The sequence below is a fragment of the Poecilia mexicana genome, unplaced genomic scaffold, assembly GCF_051168715.1.
Source record: "Poecilia mexicana isolate PSO_F unplaced genomic scaffold, ASM5116871v1 scaffold_2, whole genome shotgun sequence".
Lineage (NCBI taxonomy): Eukaryota > Metazoa > Chordata > Actinopteri > Cyprinodontiformes > Poeciliidae > Poecilia > Poecilia mexicana.
The window spans coordinates 49,807,499-49,825,237 of record NW_028263371.1 but is presented as its reverse complement, the minus strand read 5'-3'; the positions used below and the strand labels follow the sequence as shown (position 1 = coordinate 49,825,237).

Genomic DNA, 17,739 nt, shown 5'->3' with positions numbered 1-17,739 from the left:
ATAGAAGAGGAAAGATTTAGAGGCACCGAAATATCTATAAAGTTTTGAGAAAATAAAATACTGTTACAAAGTAATAGTTAAGCATATACTATTTTGCATTGGAGGAAGATTTTGTTAGCAAGAATAATTTCAAATTTGTTAGCCAGAGTAAATAAGCAAGTGGAATTAAGACCAGAACCTCAAATCACCTAATTTGACCAAAGTTGCAAGATTAAACCACTGAAACCAAAGTTTGAGGGCTAAACTTAAACTTTCCAATTATAAGAGACGGCAAAAAAAAAATAAAAATAAAAAAATAAATCTTTAAAGCATGGTACAAAATGCAGACCCATGCCATCTAGCAAGAACACAAACAGGCACACACACACACACACACAATTTACTGTCGGTATTTGCTATACCCAATGCCAAACCCGCACCGTCATTTAATCTTTATCTCTACTCATCTCACCGGTCCTGATTACACATTTAGCTTTTCAGAGAAGCACTGAAGTGGACAAGATAAGATCTGCTACAATGAAGCCCTCTTCAAGTGAGGATGGGGGCTCTGGCTGTACAGTCTGTAACTGTACCTCAGTGAGTTTGTATGTGCAAGCATGCTCCCATAACTACATGACTGAATGAGTGCATACTAAACACATTAACTGAGATCTACTGCTTGGAAATGCAAACTGAAACAAACACACAAAAAACAAACAAAAAAATGACAAAGGACACAGTTTATTTCTTCAAAACGTGTTTTTGTGTTCAGACTTGTATCGAATAAGATCTGTATTCATGTCCATGACCGAATTTAAATATATGATAAAGGGTGAAAGACACAATGAAGTTGAAATACTGATATACAACCAGACTGAAGCTGCAGTCAAACTCTCTTGTTCATTTGGCTCATACACAAAAGAAAACACAGTCACCACTGTGTCAAAACATGCAGGTGGAACATTTGCAAAACCATTATTGATTTAACATTACCTGGGTCATCAGCAGATGTTCTGACAGAGGACACATGAAAAGTAAAAGGAAGCACTTTCCTGCCTGATAAACTTCATGCTCACAAACAACACTTTCACTGTTCTGGGTGCCTGCTCTCTGCTTAAGTTATCTGTAGTAGCCATGGCATAAATTACATTGTGTCCGTTTTCCTTGAGGTTATGAGTTTTACTTTTCCTTAAACTCCTTACAATGTTCACTCACATTTCTGCATTATGACGGATTGATCAAAAGTGCCCTCTTCATCATTTTTCTGTTCTCCCAATAAGTGGCCGTACATCCACTTGACAAGTTCCCATTGAAAGATGAAAATTATTTCTTTAAAGAAAATGTTTCATTTTTGATCATCATGATTTTATATATATAGACTCTAAACAAACACACACACACGCATTGTGTATGAGCACCTGTGTCACTGTGGCATGTTCCTGGCAATCTGACCACCAATGCAGACCCATCACAGACACACGCAAATAACACAGTTGGCCTTGCTGAGCACTGGAGTCAAAACTAGTATAGGAGAGCAAAGACATTCCTCACTCCTCTGAGCTGTGCTCTCTGCTCTCAGGCCAAATGATTAGAGTGCTTTAATCAGGAGAGGCTCTGAAAGGACAGCTATCTCCAAGCATTTCATATCTCTCACTCTGCGTCTCTCATTGCAGTTCTCTCTTTTCTCTCAGCGACAGCCTATCCGTGTGATAGGCATTTTCCTTCAGAAGACATACAGAGATAGAGACATTGAAGGGGAATGAGCATGAGACAGAGAAGGAGCGATGTATGATGGTATGTCCAGCTTCTTTCAACAGAGCCAATCATTGTCCTGGCAGACCGGCGAACGACCCACAGGTGTGGTTTAACCCCGGGCTGCATCACAGTCGGTCACTGTGTGTGCGCATCTGTCTGTGTGTGTATCTGAATGTGTCAGTGAGTGTGTGAGGGAGCCAGCGAACAAGAGGGTGAGTGAAAGAAGATGACAATTTATGTCAGTGAGGATAAAAGAAAAGTAGCTGATTCCAGAGTGCTGATTCCCTTAATCCACTTCTGCTTTATTTCAAATAAATCTCTAGAATGCATGGCCAATTGAACATTGACCTGAACTCTTAAGAAGTTGAATACATTTTGACAGACAATATGCCCATTGGTCTTCCTTTTTTTAAATTTCCAATAAACTGTGAGACATGATAGAGTTTTGCAAGGTGTATCCTGAATGAAAGATATGATTCGAAAACTTAACAAAAGGCTGTTTGGTGGTCTGGTTCACGTGTCTTTTCGGAATTTGGAAAGGCCTTATTATCGTCTCCCTTAAGGTATTTTGTGGGGACCTATGTGGCAACCTTAGAAATAGGGTAAAGGGACATTGTGGGGCGTAGTGGGTATAGTGGGCACCTCATATGTGCAGGCCATAGACGTTGTCGCTGTTGTCCCGAGTTTGACTCCTTCATCTCTTCCCCCCTTCTGTCTACCTCATTTCCCGTCTGCCTCCAATGGAAAAAAAGGCCACTAGCACCAGCCAAAAACAGATTTTACAATAAGAAATAGTGTACAGGGCCTGGGCATTGAAGGGAGGTTTAGGTGGTCCTCACATCTAAAGGAGTTGTTTGTTGTAGTTTGGGCATTTGACCAGGATGCCTCTAGGACGCCCCCTACCTTTGGGAGATTTTTGAGCATGTCCCTCCTTAAGGAGACTTTGTGTCTTAGTGTCCATCCTCCAAGAAGAAATAAAAAAATGGATGGACGGTTTGCTAAGATGTTTAAAATATCTTAGCAATATCTGCTCAACATATTAAAAAAAGTTTTAAAATATTCTACATTATTCACATGAACAGTGAATTATAAACACTGAGACAATTTCATTCCTCTTTTAATCAAAGATTGTACACTGTATCTTAAAAGTAATTTGTTTGCACATCCTATTTATATATTTTTTTACTTTACAAAATGGAACAACTTTGCAAGGATAAGATTTCTTTCCTCAAGACCTTTTAATACTTTGTGAAGAGGGCACTTATTTTATCAAAGGAAACATAAGAGAGTCTCCCTTTGGCAATGGACTGTACAAACTAAAATACTTCTGCTGACAAGATGTTATTTTACACTAAATGACTCATTGAATCGCTTCTGATTCCTTGAACGCCCACGTGCGATGGTTTCTGAAAAAACCACATCACACGGTTCATCAACATGCTGGCTACGCCAGAATTTATCAGGCTTTAAATTGTGAAAGACAGCCTCAGGAAACATGGGACATCAAGCTCTAACTCCACTGAAAAGTTCAGTGATGTGCTAGAAAAGACTTCAGTCACACTTTCAACAGCTTGGCAGTAAAATTATGCTATTCTATTACAATGCAGGTCTGAAAGTAAACTGAACTTACATAAATTTAAACTAGCCTGGTTTCAGAATTGATGATACTGGGCATCACTTGCAATGCAACAGAAAGTGCAGGAGTGATACTGCATTTTTCTCCAGCTCTATGGTAACAAAACCTCTCCCCCTCCACTACCTGTTGCTGCACTCTGCCTCAGAGCAGAAGGGTCTTATGTTTCTTCTTTGCTTACAAGAAAATGATACATTTGTGTGTTTGTAAGTTTTTAAGATATTGAAAAAGATTAAGACAGTCATGGTGTGTAAAGTAAGAGTGCTACCCATCACTGTTCACACATGAAAAGGAGCTGATTTTGAAATGTAGTTGGCAAACCATGAGCTGCATCACTGCGAAGCAAATGACTGCAGGCTCTAACCGAGCAGAAAGGCTGACTAATAAACCAACTAACATCAGCCTGTTAGAAAAACTCTTACAAACCAGTATTAAGTTAAGTGATTTTTACTCTATCATCAGAATAGCAATAATGGCATGTTAGAAATATATCAGTCTTAAATAAAGTAATGTTTTACATTTTTGTTTTTTATTTTTTTATAATTACTGCCATACAGTAATGCATTCTTGGGATACTTATTTTATTAAAATAATTCCCGTGCATGCCAATTGAAAGTGGTTTCTCACTTAAGTGTGTGACTGTTTTAGTTCTGGATGCCAACTAAGATGATGGAGTCAGTTCTCCTAAAAGCAACCTTCTCAGTAGAAAATATGCTTTATAAATAAAACTTAAAGTTTGTATTTTTTTTTTTACCCCCATCCAGTACGATTTTCACAGTAATGTTCTGCATTTCTGAGGGAGAGGTTGTTTTTGTCTCCTGCACATTTTTTCAGAATTGCCGGGGGGCAGAACTTGTCAGCCATTAGGCTTGTCTGAAATCTAATGTTTTCAAAATCTCAAGCAAGACGTTTTTACTGCATTACTCAAACCAATAACCTTTTAGCACCGAAGTCTTAGTGCAATGTCTACTAAGAACCAAACAAAGCTCTTTTTGATACCAAAGGTTAAACTGAAACAAACAAAAAGATAAAGTTGCAGGTAATAAAGCGCTGATTAGCTCCCTCTTCACTCATTAAAATACTTCCTTATCAAGTAAATAAAACAAAAGAGGTTTTGCAAAATTCAAGAGGCTCATGTATAATGCTGCACCCTTGTGGGCAAATATTGTTATTAGGTGTATTCCATGTAGGCTCCAAACATTCAAACTTTTTATTAGAGCGCAGTTTTAATATTTTGTTCAATGAGACCCCTGATCTTGAACTCCTGTTCATTTCCAGTTACCTACATTCACTCTATCATCTTAAGTACGAGAAACTAAATTTCTAAGTTGAGCAGAGCCTTCGGCCAGTCAACAAGCAAATGCACTTACCGAGCCCCCATGACACTACATCCCACACTGACCTTGACTGAGCCATGAATGAACAGTGGGAGGATTCAATAGAACAAAACCACAAAGCTTCACTATCAAACGCTGCAAAAGTTTTTCTGCCTGTCTGCAGGAGCCATGACTTGCAGACATGCACATCTTCTTTTTTCTTTTTTTTTTTTTTTTCCCAAAAGCGCCACACATACGAAAAACTAACATTATTAGAAAACATGTTATCGGTAGATCTGCTGGGCTTTATCCCCGTCTGCCTGTTCGACTGTCACCCATCCTGCTGAGCTGAGCCTGTATGGATTGTTTTATGATGACATATCCACTGTGCCTAGAGGGCCACCTGACATTCCTTAACCTGAACTCCCATCACAGACACACACATCATCGACGACACCTCAACCGACCTCACAGCTCTCTCCCACTGCAGGCAACAAAGAGCACACACACACATTTTAACCTCCCTGTTTTGTTCCTTTTACGCTCTGTCATACGGGATGCACCAATCAATTAACCAATTGGAACTGAACAAAAATCAGATGAAGAAAATCTGAAACAAACGTTGATGGACAAACTGGGTAATCTGCAAAACTACTACCTCTACCAAAGAATCTTCTGCTCAATTGTTTCTCTTGTATGTGTTGTGATCCTGACATATAAAAAATAGAAATAGTACATTCAGCCAGTCAGACCAGGATGAAATTGATCATGGTCATTTTTCTTTAGTCAAAAAAATAAAATAAAATAAAATACTACTCATCAGTTCACAAATAATCCATATCTTGAAATAATTAAAATACATTGGACAACATTCTTGAAAATTGTATTGAAAATATGATACCAATTTTCAGATAAGAAATAGACTAATTAATATAATAATATCCCAGAGCTTATAAACATTTTCCTCAGAGGCTCTAATTCATAATCAAAACATCATACAAAGACATCTCACTCCTCCTTCCTAATTCTTTAAATACATCAAAATCAAGAACTGCCATCATTCTTGGTCAATAAATGCATCAACAGTTTAGTTTAACGTCCTTAATTGATTTATAAACAGAGCTAATCTTCCAACTTCACACCACATTTAAGTAACTGGCAGTAGGTTTTTGCCTTTCTTTCATGGGGAATAATTGATTGAAAAACAGCATTAGCAGGTAAAATCATATCCAGCAGCTCAGACTCTAAAGAAACCCACATATCGGTAGGAGTTGGCCAGGGAAATAACGATCGGTCCAATTTTTACCTGCCACGAAAGTTTTGTGTCAATTATTCAATTATTATTTATCAGATGGAAAATAAGCATATTTTCCTGAAAAAAAAAAAAAAAAAAAAAAACATTGGATTCTAAAGAACTTCCACACAAATCCATAACACCCTTCTAGACTTCACTGTGGAGAACTGTAAAATGTAAACGTGTAAGATAGATAGATAGATAGATAGATAGATAGATAGATAGATAGATAGATAGATAGATAGATAGATAGATAGATAGATAGATAGATAGATAGATAGATAGATAGATAGATAGATAGATAGATAGATAGATAGATAGATAGATAGATAGATAGATAGATAGATAGATAGATAGATAGATAGATAGAATACTGAAAGTACATAAATAAACTCTCAGACTGAAATGAAACCGGGACAGGACACCCACGTGTTAACTTACCACCACAGTCCGATGATGTTGACCGGGCAGAGCAAAATAAAGAACAGGGCCAGCTGGATCCGTGAGAGACGAGCCGTCATGTTGATCTCTGCAATTCCACACGGAGATTTTTTTTTCCTCCCCCTTCAGCAAACTTCAACGTAACGACCTCAGCCAACACCGAGTGAGATTGTTTCTTAAAATCATAGGAGGTCCAATTGTTTTTTTCTCTGACGGCGCGGATCAGTCAACGCTCTCTGGGAAGTGTCCGCCAAGGAGTGCGCAAAAGTCCACCTCCTCTTCAGCCGGGCGCATCTTAATGCGCAACAAAGTCGGTCAAGTGGCTAGAGAAGTGATGTCCGCTCTCAAAGGTGTGGTTAACCTCTTCATTATCGCTGTGCTGTGTATGTCGCAGCGCACTTACATGGTTTCAAGGTGGTCTAATGAGGAACACACTCAGGACTTACTGCGCCGGGGAAAATATCCAACACTAAGCTGCAGAGTCTCGCTTCTCTTTCGGGGGTTCTGCACAGCTAAACTGTTGTGCGGGCAGGAGAAGTAAAGAAGCGCAGATGAAGGTATGAAAATGCCCCTGCGCAGTCAGATGCGGAGCGCTCTCTCCGCGCTCTGAGCTGACGCGCTGATGAAAAAGTTGGTGAATAATTGGCGGCGCCCACCGGCTGCAGGTAGAGGCGACTCTCCTCCCGCTCAGCCTGTCAGCGTGTTTTTGTTTTTTTTTTGTTTTTTTGGGGGGGGGTGAACACAGGCTGGAAAAATGGGTCTTCCACCTTGGTGTGACGTCGCTCCGGGCGAGGCGAAATCCTCGCTGTAACTCAGACACGGTGAGAGAGAGAGAGAGAGAGAGAGAGAGAGAGAGAGAGAGAGAGTTTGAGGTGGGGGGAGGGGGGGGGGGGACTACAATTAGTTTCAGGAGGACCCAGGCTGAGATCAGGGAGGGCAAACTCAGTAACCAGGTGCTGCCCTGAGATGCGAACTCTACGGGCACGCAAAACGTGGATTCTCTCGCAAATGTTTATCTTCAAAAACTTAAGTTTTGTGATAGCAGAGGAATTATTTTAAGTTGTCTGAGCTTGTAGGACACAGTGACAGTAACAGCAGAAGGTAATTCTTACCATTTTCTGTGGTTTTCACCTTCAATTTCATTTGAAAAAAGAGGCAGTGGTCCTTATGTCATAATAAAATAACATAATTAAATTTAACTTTCTAGAAAGTAGTAGTCCTTTTCACCTGTACATGTTTGCTTGTACATTGTGCTACTATTTAGGATAAACCAGTTTGAACAACAGAGAAAAACAATATTACCTTCATATGTCCCCTGTGTTTATATAATTTATTATTTACTCAATGAACAAGAAGAAGAAAATCTCTCTAATCTGTTTCACCTCTTGCATTCTTCTGATTGCAAGAGGTAGGTATTTCAAAATCTTTTTGAAATTACTGTGGTACAGTGCTGCAGCAAGTATCTGCCACTTACAGGTGACCTCTGATGTTTATGGGGTTTTTTCACATTTGTTTCTGATTATCAGATACATTTTATTAGCTGACAAAGATAAACTAAGTAAATGCAAAAAGCAATTTTCAAAAGGCGATTTCCTTTAGGGAAAAAAGCCATGAGGAAGGAAAACTACACCCAGGTAATTGTGTTTCACCTCATTTTTGATTCAAACTGACCACATGCAGGTGTATTTACTGCCAGATCTACAGGTATAAGCATGAGCTAAATTAAATAAAACCTGTTCAACAAAATGATGAAGGCCAAAGTATTGTTAAAAAATAGACGTCACACACAGATCTAAAGAAACTTAGAAACAGATGAGAAACAAAGTCATTGTTATCAATCAATCTGGAAATGGCTCCAACCAGTTTTGTAATTTGCTTTGTCATGAAGCTTGATTTGTTCAGTTCTTCCTTTTCTTAATTAAATCATTTGACAACAAATTTTTGTATCTTGTGTGACAAAAAAAAAGCTAAATCAGAAGAAACTTGGAGCAGAGTATATACTATTTCACAGCACTCTACAGACAGATTCCTTTTTTTTTCTTCTTTGTTTTTTTGCGCTTTGATGCCACTCAGACAACGTGTCGCCCTGAGCACTGAGCTACGTTACCCATATCAAAAAGGGCCACTGGCCACCTTACAAAACGCTATTCCACAGAACTCTTTCTTTTTTTTTTACAAATTACTTGCACTATGTCATGTATTAATAACTAGTTGTACATGAGGGTATGTTAGCCTATCATTTTATCTGGCCAAGGGCAAATGCACTGAAACTCAATACCACTGTACTGTGGTTGTCCATAAAAGCCCTGTCACCAGACTTCGTTCCACAGCAATGATGCAGAGCATTCACTGGCAACCTGCCTCAGACATGTACCACTGTCTTTCAATAATGATCTTTCTATTTATTGAAAAACAAGACAAATATTGGACTTAAATAATTCATAGTTAGTTCACCTTTTTTGAAAGTTTAGGATTTCTTTTACGAAAAAAAAAAGATTTGTGGGTTTTAATGTTTGAAATGCAACAGTTTCTCATTCTTAGCACTTATGGACAAATTCTTGTCACTCTCTGATTATAAAGTTAAATTTTAGCTCACGGCAGTTCAATTTGTTTCTACTTACAGGCAGTTAAATCGAATCAGGTGAGCTACAATCAGCTGTTTCTTTCTTCCTTTCTTTCTTTGCTGGAGGCTCTCCAAACAGTCACTATGCAGACATTGTTCAAATGTGTTAGGAGAAGACTGTTTACATGTGGTGTTAGTATGGATCTTAAAATATGTATTTATGACAGGTCCATACATCCATTTAGCCTTTCTTTAAAAATATCTGGTGAACACTTGAAGCTACCTGCTTAGAAGCAAACATTTAGCCTGATCTTCTGGAAGGCAGCTAGGAGGTGAATCTCTCCAGCAGGATCCTATTTCTTCATTTGAGCAACATCCCACAGCAAAATGCTGCCACTACCATGGAAGTGGCCGCATTTTTATTATTATTATTATTATTATTATTATTATTATTATTATTATTATTATTATTATTATTATTATTATTATTATTATTATTATTATTATTATTTATTTATTTATTTTTATTTATTTTTTGCCATATTTAGAATTTTGCATGTTGTCTCTACAGATCAGAGGGGAAAAAAAACTGAAAACTGAAAACTGCAAGCTTCTTTTGGCTTTCTTTCAGCAGTTCCCTTCTGAGGCTTTTGCTTAAAGCTATATTGAAATTAAATTAGTGGAGTCTGTTTTAATGACTTCTGATGCCAAGATATTGCGCCAGATTTTTTTAAGGGTTGTCAGAGTAGAGAGGGGTGAATAAAACTACACACCACATTTCAGATTTAATCTGTAAATTTCAATTTCCCTTCCATTTTATTACTGTTTTGCGCTGTATTGTCAGTCTGTTACATAAAAGACTTCAAATAAATTTAGGCTTGTGGTTTAAAAGCTAAAATATGAAAAGGTCCAGAAGGTGTGAATATTAGGATTTGTATATTTGCATTGTCACAAGGAAATATCACTTATGAGGACTAGAAACAAACACAATCTACGCAACATGTTCCAATGTTTTGTTTTGTTTTTTACAATAAAAAGGAAAATTTTTGATACTATGTTTTTACCAAAACGTTGCATCTGCCAAAACAGAAGTTTTGGCATTTATTACCCAAAAATTCATCATGGTGGTATTTTTGCAGGTGGCTCTGCTGTTTATGTTCGAATAGCAAGTTACAGTGCTTACTAAAACCTGATATAATTTTTACCCTTTTTATCGCATTCAACAAAAAAATAGAAAAGAAAAAAAACCTCACTAATGTCAAAGTGGAAACTGAGTTCTAGAAAATAATGACAATTAAATAAAGATGCTTAATATAAAACAGCATTTCTTAAATACTGACCCCCTTTAAAGTGGGTGTCATATAAAAGTTCTAATAACTTAAACCAGATTCAGTAAAATCTCACTGGATGGCTTTTTTTGTATATTTCACAGTTTGTTCTAGCCAGCACTCAGTGTTACATTCAGCTATCAAAATGTGACCAAATAAACACAGCTGCAACTGATTTTGCCGACAATTGTACCAATTGTTGAGATGCAAACTACGATGAGCTACGTGAAGCGACGTTCTTTTTTATTTAAGAAAGCTTCGATTTCAGAACATCCTGATCAGTTCAATTTTGCCACTGGTTTTATTCAGCTTCACCTCTGGTACGTTTCACTGCAGAGTGTGTCCCCAACACATCATTTATCCTGCTGTACTTTGTATCAGGTTCGTTTCATGATGTGAAGGATTTCATTCTTATGTCTTTACATTAGTCAATAAATCAGTGGCAGTTTTTTTCTTTTTTTTTCCCAACATATAATCAATCCAAGCAGGGCGAGGTTAATTTAATTGATGGATTCATACGATGATACTTGTTAGACCTTTTTGATTCATTAGAATAAAGCTTTGTTCTGTGCTTGAACAATCTATTGAAGGTTTAGTTATGGCTTTGAAAAGAGACACTTCTCAGATATATCCTTTTATATTGGCAGATTGACAGACAGACATACAAACAGACGCCTAGGTATTCAAAGAGACATGCTTGGAAAACAGAGTCAATGCAGGATTTATCCTTGTTGGCAAAATTCTTGGCTCTGCATCGTCCAAATCTGTCTTGGTTTAAGGTTTGTCCGGCAGGAGTTTGCAGTAATGGTTTATTAAAGGCAGAGGCAGGCCTTGTTTCTCAGTCTTGGGTGTTTTCTGTTGACCTCACCGGCCACCTCTAACACTGCCACTGACACAAACCCACTCCCAAACTTCTACACTGTTGAATTTGACACTTTTGAAGTTCTTGAAGTATTTTAGCTTTATTGTGTTAACCACTTAGTTTGTAGCAGAGGTATAGAAACTGAGGTTTCTTTTCTGAACTCCCACTACATCCAAACAAACCACCCAAGGTTCTGGATTAATAATCTAACTATGTTTCCAACAGTGTCATTTCAAACGTTGTTGTAAGAAAATCTCCCAAAAATGTTTGGCATTTTCGTCAGCAGATCTAATTAAACAGCAAAGAGTCTCAAAACCTCTTCCGTTCCATTCTACTTGGTCCACATAATTTTCTTTTTCAGCACCAAATCCTCCTGAACCAAACGGAATCTGAGACAAGTTCATCCCTCTGTAGTTTCTCATAGGTACGGTGGCCCTGAGGTGCAAAACACTACAACATTAACGAAGCACAATTACAAATTACAAAATCACTACAACATTAACAAAAACACAACGACATTAACAAAAACACAACGACATTAACGAAAACACAACAACATTAACGAAAACACAACGACATTAACAAAAACACAACGACATTAAGAAAAACACAACGACATTAACGAAAACACAACAACATTAACGAAAACACAACGACATTAACAAAAACACAACGACATTAAGAAAAACACAACGACATTAACAAAAACACAACGACATTAAGAAAAACACAACGACATTAACGAAAACACAACATTAACGAAAACACAACGACATTAACGAAAACACAACGACATTAACGAAAACACAACGACATTAACAAAAACACAACAACATTAACGAAAACACAACGACATTAACAAAAACACAACGACATTAAGAAAACGGAAAAGGTAGGTCCCAGTGGAGACCTAAGGAATCGCTGATTGGACTACAGCTCGTTAGAAAACGGAAAAGGTAGGTCCCAGCGGAGACCTAAGGAATCGCTGATTGGACTACAGCTCGTTAGAAAACGGAAAAGGTAGGTCCCAGCGGAGACCTAAGGAATCGCTGATTGGACTACAGCTCGTTAGAAAACGGAAAAGGTAGGTCCCAGCGGAGACGTAAGAAATCGCTGATTGGACTACAGCTCGTTTTACTTCTGAACCGGAAGTTTTTCTGGAGACCCTTTTCACAATGATGTCAGACAATGGGCGCCGTAACTCGAAGAGATGTATCTTTACTTCTGGTGTGATTTTGCCTCGGGAAACCTGACTGAAAAATTCACGGATACTCATTAGCTTAAAGATATACTAAAAGGTAAGGTTAATTACAACAGCATTTACGTGTTAGCCGTTATTACTCATTGTCAATCCACCATTCTCTAACTGTATATATAATAAACAGCCTCCGATCGGAGAATTAACCAGCTAGCAGCTGCTTTAGCCACAGTTAGGAAACATATACACGCCTGCCTGTCAGTGCTGTGTTGTTAAGTTTCACTAAAATCACTGACATCTTCCAACAGTTGTTTAGAAAAGCATTTTAAATATTGACTTAAGCGCTATCTGCCAAATAATTTACATATTCTGATGTGATTCATAATTTCTCATATTGTTTTGTTCATCTTTCTCAACAGTAGCCTACCTAGCCTACCATATCTGGGATGGTCTTGTTCCTCTGTCCATGGCAGGTTCAGTCAATCAGCTGTGGGACATCTGCTGCCTAACATCAAACTATCATGAGCCTCTTGATTTAAAAGGAGACAAACCAGTACAGAGCCTCCCTGCTCCTGCAAGTCACACTTCTTGGATGAACACTCAATACTGCAGCTGTTAGAAATTAAATCTTTGTGTATCTATCCTTTAATTAATATCAATATGTATCTATTAATAAATTGATGTTGTGTAGAGTTCTGTAAAAACTATTGTAAATAGCTTCTCTTGAGTAATCTACATATGTGCAACTTTTACATTTAAATTGCTTTTTTTGTAAATCTTACACATCTGGCAACGAAGTATGTGGAGGAGAGGAAATGAGAAAGGAGAGGAGCTTATTAAAGCTGCCATTGTGGAACAAAGACATAAGGTTTGTGACCGTTTCTTGCAAACATTAAACACTGTACATGGATTCATATATATAAATAGATATATATATATATATATAGCTGACTGTATATATACAGTCAGCTATATATATATACATACTGCAGCAGAACCCTCAAGCTCCCAGGGCTCAGAGGATGAAAGAGACCACCTGCGGAGGGTGAGAAGGGAATTTTATATATATATATATATAACACATTACACAAACATAATTATCACAGTTAACAATTTAAGTCATTGATAGAGAAAATTTATTTACAAGCGGTATATTTTTATTTTAACAGTATGTACTCAGGGTTTACAACTTAAGAAGACATCCATGTAGGATCCTTGGCGGGTGCCAGTCTGCAGTGAACTGGTGCCAGTCTGCAGTGAACTGCAGTGAACTGGTGCCAGTCTGCAGTGAACTGGTGGGTGACAGAGCCAATGGTAAACTAGTGAGCAGTTTGAAGCAGAAGTCCCACCATGTGATCCACAGGGTTTTCCTAGCTGAGCACAAACTTCATGCACTTCGTTTCCACAGGCACCACAGCAGAATCAAGTGTAACCTGTTAAAAGGGATATAAAGGTGTTATTCCTATATTATCAATTTTCTACTGCCAAGTCTACAACCGCAGGAAAACAAAGTAAAAGAAATTTATCCTTCTAATCATAACCTTTGATAAATATTCATTGGAGAAATGTGAAGTTAATGAGCTAATATATATTGTTATGGCCACTCTTGCATCATAATAAAGTCCAAAAAAAATGCAAGAGTAGTCTTTTAGGAGGTTTTCAACTCACTCAAAGAAAAAATGAAAAGCACTCGCAGAGACTTCTCCTGGTTTCTTTTACTTATAAAAGTAACAAAAAATAATGTCTGAGTTGACTTCAAATATAAACGTTAATTTGTGGTACAAAAACCTTTTCACTTCTCCACCAAACAATCAGATCAACCCCAGCAGCTGCTTCTGCCTGTTAATCACTGCAGGAGGCTGACTGACAAGGAAGAGGGTCTAAGCAAAAATAAATACATAAATAAATATACAATAGATCTATCATTCACATAACCTAGATCTGCGAAAATTAATTTCGCAAAAAATAAATTAATCTAATGGTTAATAGGCTCCAACATATGCGAGTAGAGCTCATCACATTCCTCCAATGAAACTTTAATATCTATCTATCTTCCTACTCGTGTCTCTATCTTAGCAAGAGTTTGACTTCTCAGTTTAGCATAACTGTCAGGTTTTGGACTTGAGACTACAGGTAATGTCGCTACTGAGAGGGTGGTGAAACTAGCGTATGACATGAGGAGGGTGACGATCATGCATTTTACGTGACAGGCGGCAACCCCAGTCTATACTATAAAAATCTGATTAAGATTAGAGCCTAAATACGTTCTATTTCCAAAACAGAAAGGCTACGTAATGTTAGCCAGCTAACAAATTACTATTGCTAAGTAATTCCCAGTAAGTCAATATTTAAAATGCTTTTCTAAACAACTGTTGGAAGATGTCAGTGATTTTAGTGAAACTTAACAACACAGCACTGACAGGCAGGCGTGTATATGTTTCCTAACTGTGGCTAAAGCAGCTGCTAGCTGGTTTATTCTCCGATCGGAGGCTGTTTATTATATATACAGTTAGAGAATGGTGGATTGACAATGAGTAATAACGGCTAACACGTAAATGCTGTTGTAATTAACCTTACCTTTTAGTATATCTTTAAGCTAATGAGTATCCGTGAATTTTTCAGTCAGGTTTCCCGAGGCAAAATCACACCAGAAGTAAAGATACATCTCTTCGAGTTACGGCGCCCATTGTCTGACATCATTGTGAAAAGGGTCTCCAGAAAAACTTCCGGTTCAGAAGTAAAACGAGCTGTAGTCCAATCAGCGATTCCTTAGGTCTCCGCTGGGACCTACCTTTTCCGTTTTCTAACGAGCTGTAGTCCAATCAGCGATTCCTTAGGTCTCCACTGGGACCTACCTTTTCCGTTTTCTTAATGTCGTTGTGTTTTTGTTAATGTCGTTGTGTTTTCGTTAATGTTGTTGTGTTTTTGTTAATGTCGTTGTTTTTTCGTTAATGTCGTTGTGTTTTCGTTAATGTCGTTGTGTTTTCGTTAATGTCGTTGTGTTTTCGTTAATGTTGTTGTGTTTTCGTTAATGTCGTTGTGTTTTTCTTAATGTCGTTGTGTTTTTGTTAATGTCGTGTTTTTGTTAATGTCGTTGTGTTTTTCTTAATGTCGTTGTGTTTTTGTTAATGTCGTTGTGTTTTCGTTAATGTTGTGTTTTCGTTAATGTCGTTGTGTTTTTGTTAATGTCGTTGTGTTTTGGTTAATGTCGTTGTGTTTTTGTTAATGTTGTAGTGATTTTGTAATTTGTAATTGTGCTTCGTTAATGTTGTAGTGTTTTGCACCTCAGGGCCACCGTACATAGGAGAGAAAAACTGCATATATTCTTCAAACCTTTCAACAATAAAAATCTGTTTCTGATTTAATATTCTTGAAAAAGGAAAATTTGATAACGATTTTCTATCCTCACATTTTTTATTTTCAGTGTCGTCAGTGCATTAAATAGAGCACTGTCTCCTAAGAAATTCGCTGGAATACCCCATGCTGAGAAGAAAATATGCACTGAATAGCAAATAAAAATGTCAGTGAGAATTTTTTTTTTTTCCGCCCACATACCAAACGATATCAAACACTCATAGTCAGGTTCATTTTAGTTTTTAGGCCCCAAACCTAAAAACTGATTTTTTTTCCACTCCTGGCAGCAAAACCTGCTACTGATGATTTGAATACATTCAATGGTTGCAGTATTATTTTGCATACCAGCTGTTGCAAAAGTTTTGAGAGTTTATAATAAAAAAACATTTTGTGATGTACTTAGACTAATATAGCTCTTAAACAGTTTATTTCACATTCAGTTTTTTTTATGAATATATTCAGCTACTCACATCCTTCTTTCTCTAAAGTGCATCATATGGAAATTAAACGCAAAACTACATTTATGCCACATTGATTCTTGATCTTCTCTCAGTGATCCTGATATATCTTTAAGGCTGTTATAAAGTTGTACAAAATGATCTCCGTCGACCACCTTGCCCCTCTCCTTCCTCTGTGGTTTCTCTCCCGTCTTGTCCCCTTTTCTGTTGGGTGAGTGTGTTTAGTTAGGGAGGGCTGATTCTTCATACTTGGCTGAGGCTTTATGGACAATAAAGATCTGATTTCAAAGTCCAGCAGGGTGTTAGGCCTGGGGTCTTGGCTCAGCTTTAGTTGCCTGCTGGGAGGAGACACTGTGCAGCTCCCAACCAGATGGCCATTAGCCCACATACAGTAGATTTGTATTGTTCCCTGTGTGTGTGTTGCTGAAATGCTTGTGCGTAAGCAGATCCATTCGTCGACATCATGGTCATCAAGTTGCACTGAGTCCCTAAAAATGACTCAGCATTAGTATTTCCAAACTTTGACTGTACACTTAGCAAAACATTTTTGCTAATGAAAAATTTGCAAAATAGTAACCAGAAATGTTTTATTAGTCTGCTGTAAATTTTCTGCTGCAGCTATGTTTTTTTTTTTATTAATCTGTGCTATGCAGCATTTAATCTATAAATGTTTGTCACCCTGAAATAACAACAACAACAACAAAGATTCACTCGTCTCATTCATCATATTCCTGAAAGTCCCTGTTATTGTCATTGCCATCATCATCATCTGAAGAGTGGATAGCTTTGGAGGCAACGTTAGCCAAAAAGCTAATGTTAGCTTAAATGCTATCATTATAAAACTATAGGCAGAGCCACATCAGTTCCACTCTATGCAAAGCTGATGCTTAGCAATGCAAATGGGACCACATCTAAGATAGTGCATTCTCTCTCACTTTCCCTATTTTTCTTAGCCAGAGTCCCCTGACTTGTTTACTCCCCCACTGTTTCATTTTGATCACGCAGCTTGGAGGGGAGATATGTGACATGTTCCTCCAGCATGTATAATATATCTGTGGAGACTTAGGTCAACACTGCAGAGGAAACCGCCCTGATGGATATGGAGCTTTACTAAGACCTGCCAACAGTGCATTTTTTAGTCATTACATTAAACTTAAAACTCGGGGTTTTGCTAGACAAAATATGTTGTTGACAAAGAAAAAGAGCAGGAGGAGTGGAACAAGGATTTACCAGTGGCACGAACTGAGCTGTACTTCACAACTCAGACCAAGCCACAAGGTGGAGACATATTTGGCTCAAAACTGCTCCTTAACCTTACTTTAATTCTATGCTCAGTGCTAAGCATTTGCAGCAATGCTTAGTTTAGTAACAATGCAAAGACTTGACAAACTATTCAAGAAATGTTCAAGGAAAAAAATCTTGACATGTTGGCCTGCTGTGATTGAGAGGCCTCTTCATCGTTGCATGGAAGACTGGAACAACACCTGTAGGGTGACAGACAGGGGAATTGGTCCCAGTTTTAAGGAAAGGGACCAGAGAGTGATGCCTTCCAACTACT

General features: G+C 37.8%; 1 protein-coding gene and 2 long non-coding RNA genes across 3 annotated transcripts in view; 1 reads left to right on the top strand and 2 right to left on the bottom strand.

Moving 5' to 3' along the window:
* The window catches only part of wnt6b (wingless-type MMTV integration site family, member 6b), a 32,042-nt gene extending 24,423 nt beyond the window's left edge, over positions 1-7,619 (bottom strand). The window contains exon 1 of the mRNA XM_014986001.2: positions 6,419-7,619. Within this exon, the coding sequence (XP_014841487.1) occupies positions 6,419-6,498 (80 nt within the window). The 5' untranslated portion in view covers positions 6,499-7,619. The remainder of the gene's footprint in view (positions 1-6,418) is intronic.
* Positions 7,620-11,596: 3,977 nt separating this feature from the next.
* Positions 11,597-14,319, top strand: LOC148160899 (uncharacterized). Its single transcript, XR_015761866.1, has 5 exons — positions 11,597-12,469; positions 12,789-13,237; positions 13,362-13,414; positions 13,539-13,612; positions 13,778-14,319. It is a non-coding gene; the product is annotated as an uncharacterized LOC148160899 (long non-coding RNA).
* Positions 13,483-15,676, bottom strand: LOC148160898 (uncharacterized). Its single transcript, XR_015761867.1, has 2 exons — positions 14,947-15,676; positions 13,483-13,802 (listed from the first exon to the last, which is right to left on the bottom strand). It is a non-coding gene; the product is annotated as an uncharacterized LOC148160898 (long non-coding RNA).
* Between the last annotated feature and the right edge of the window lie 2,063 nt (positions 15,677-17,739).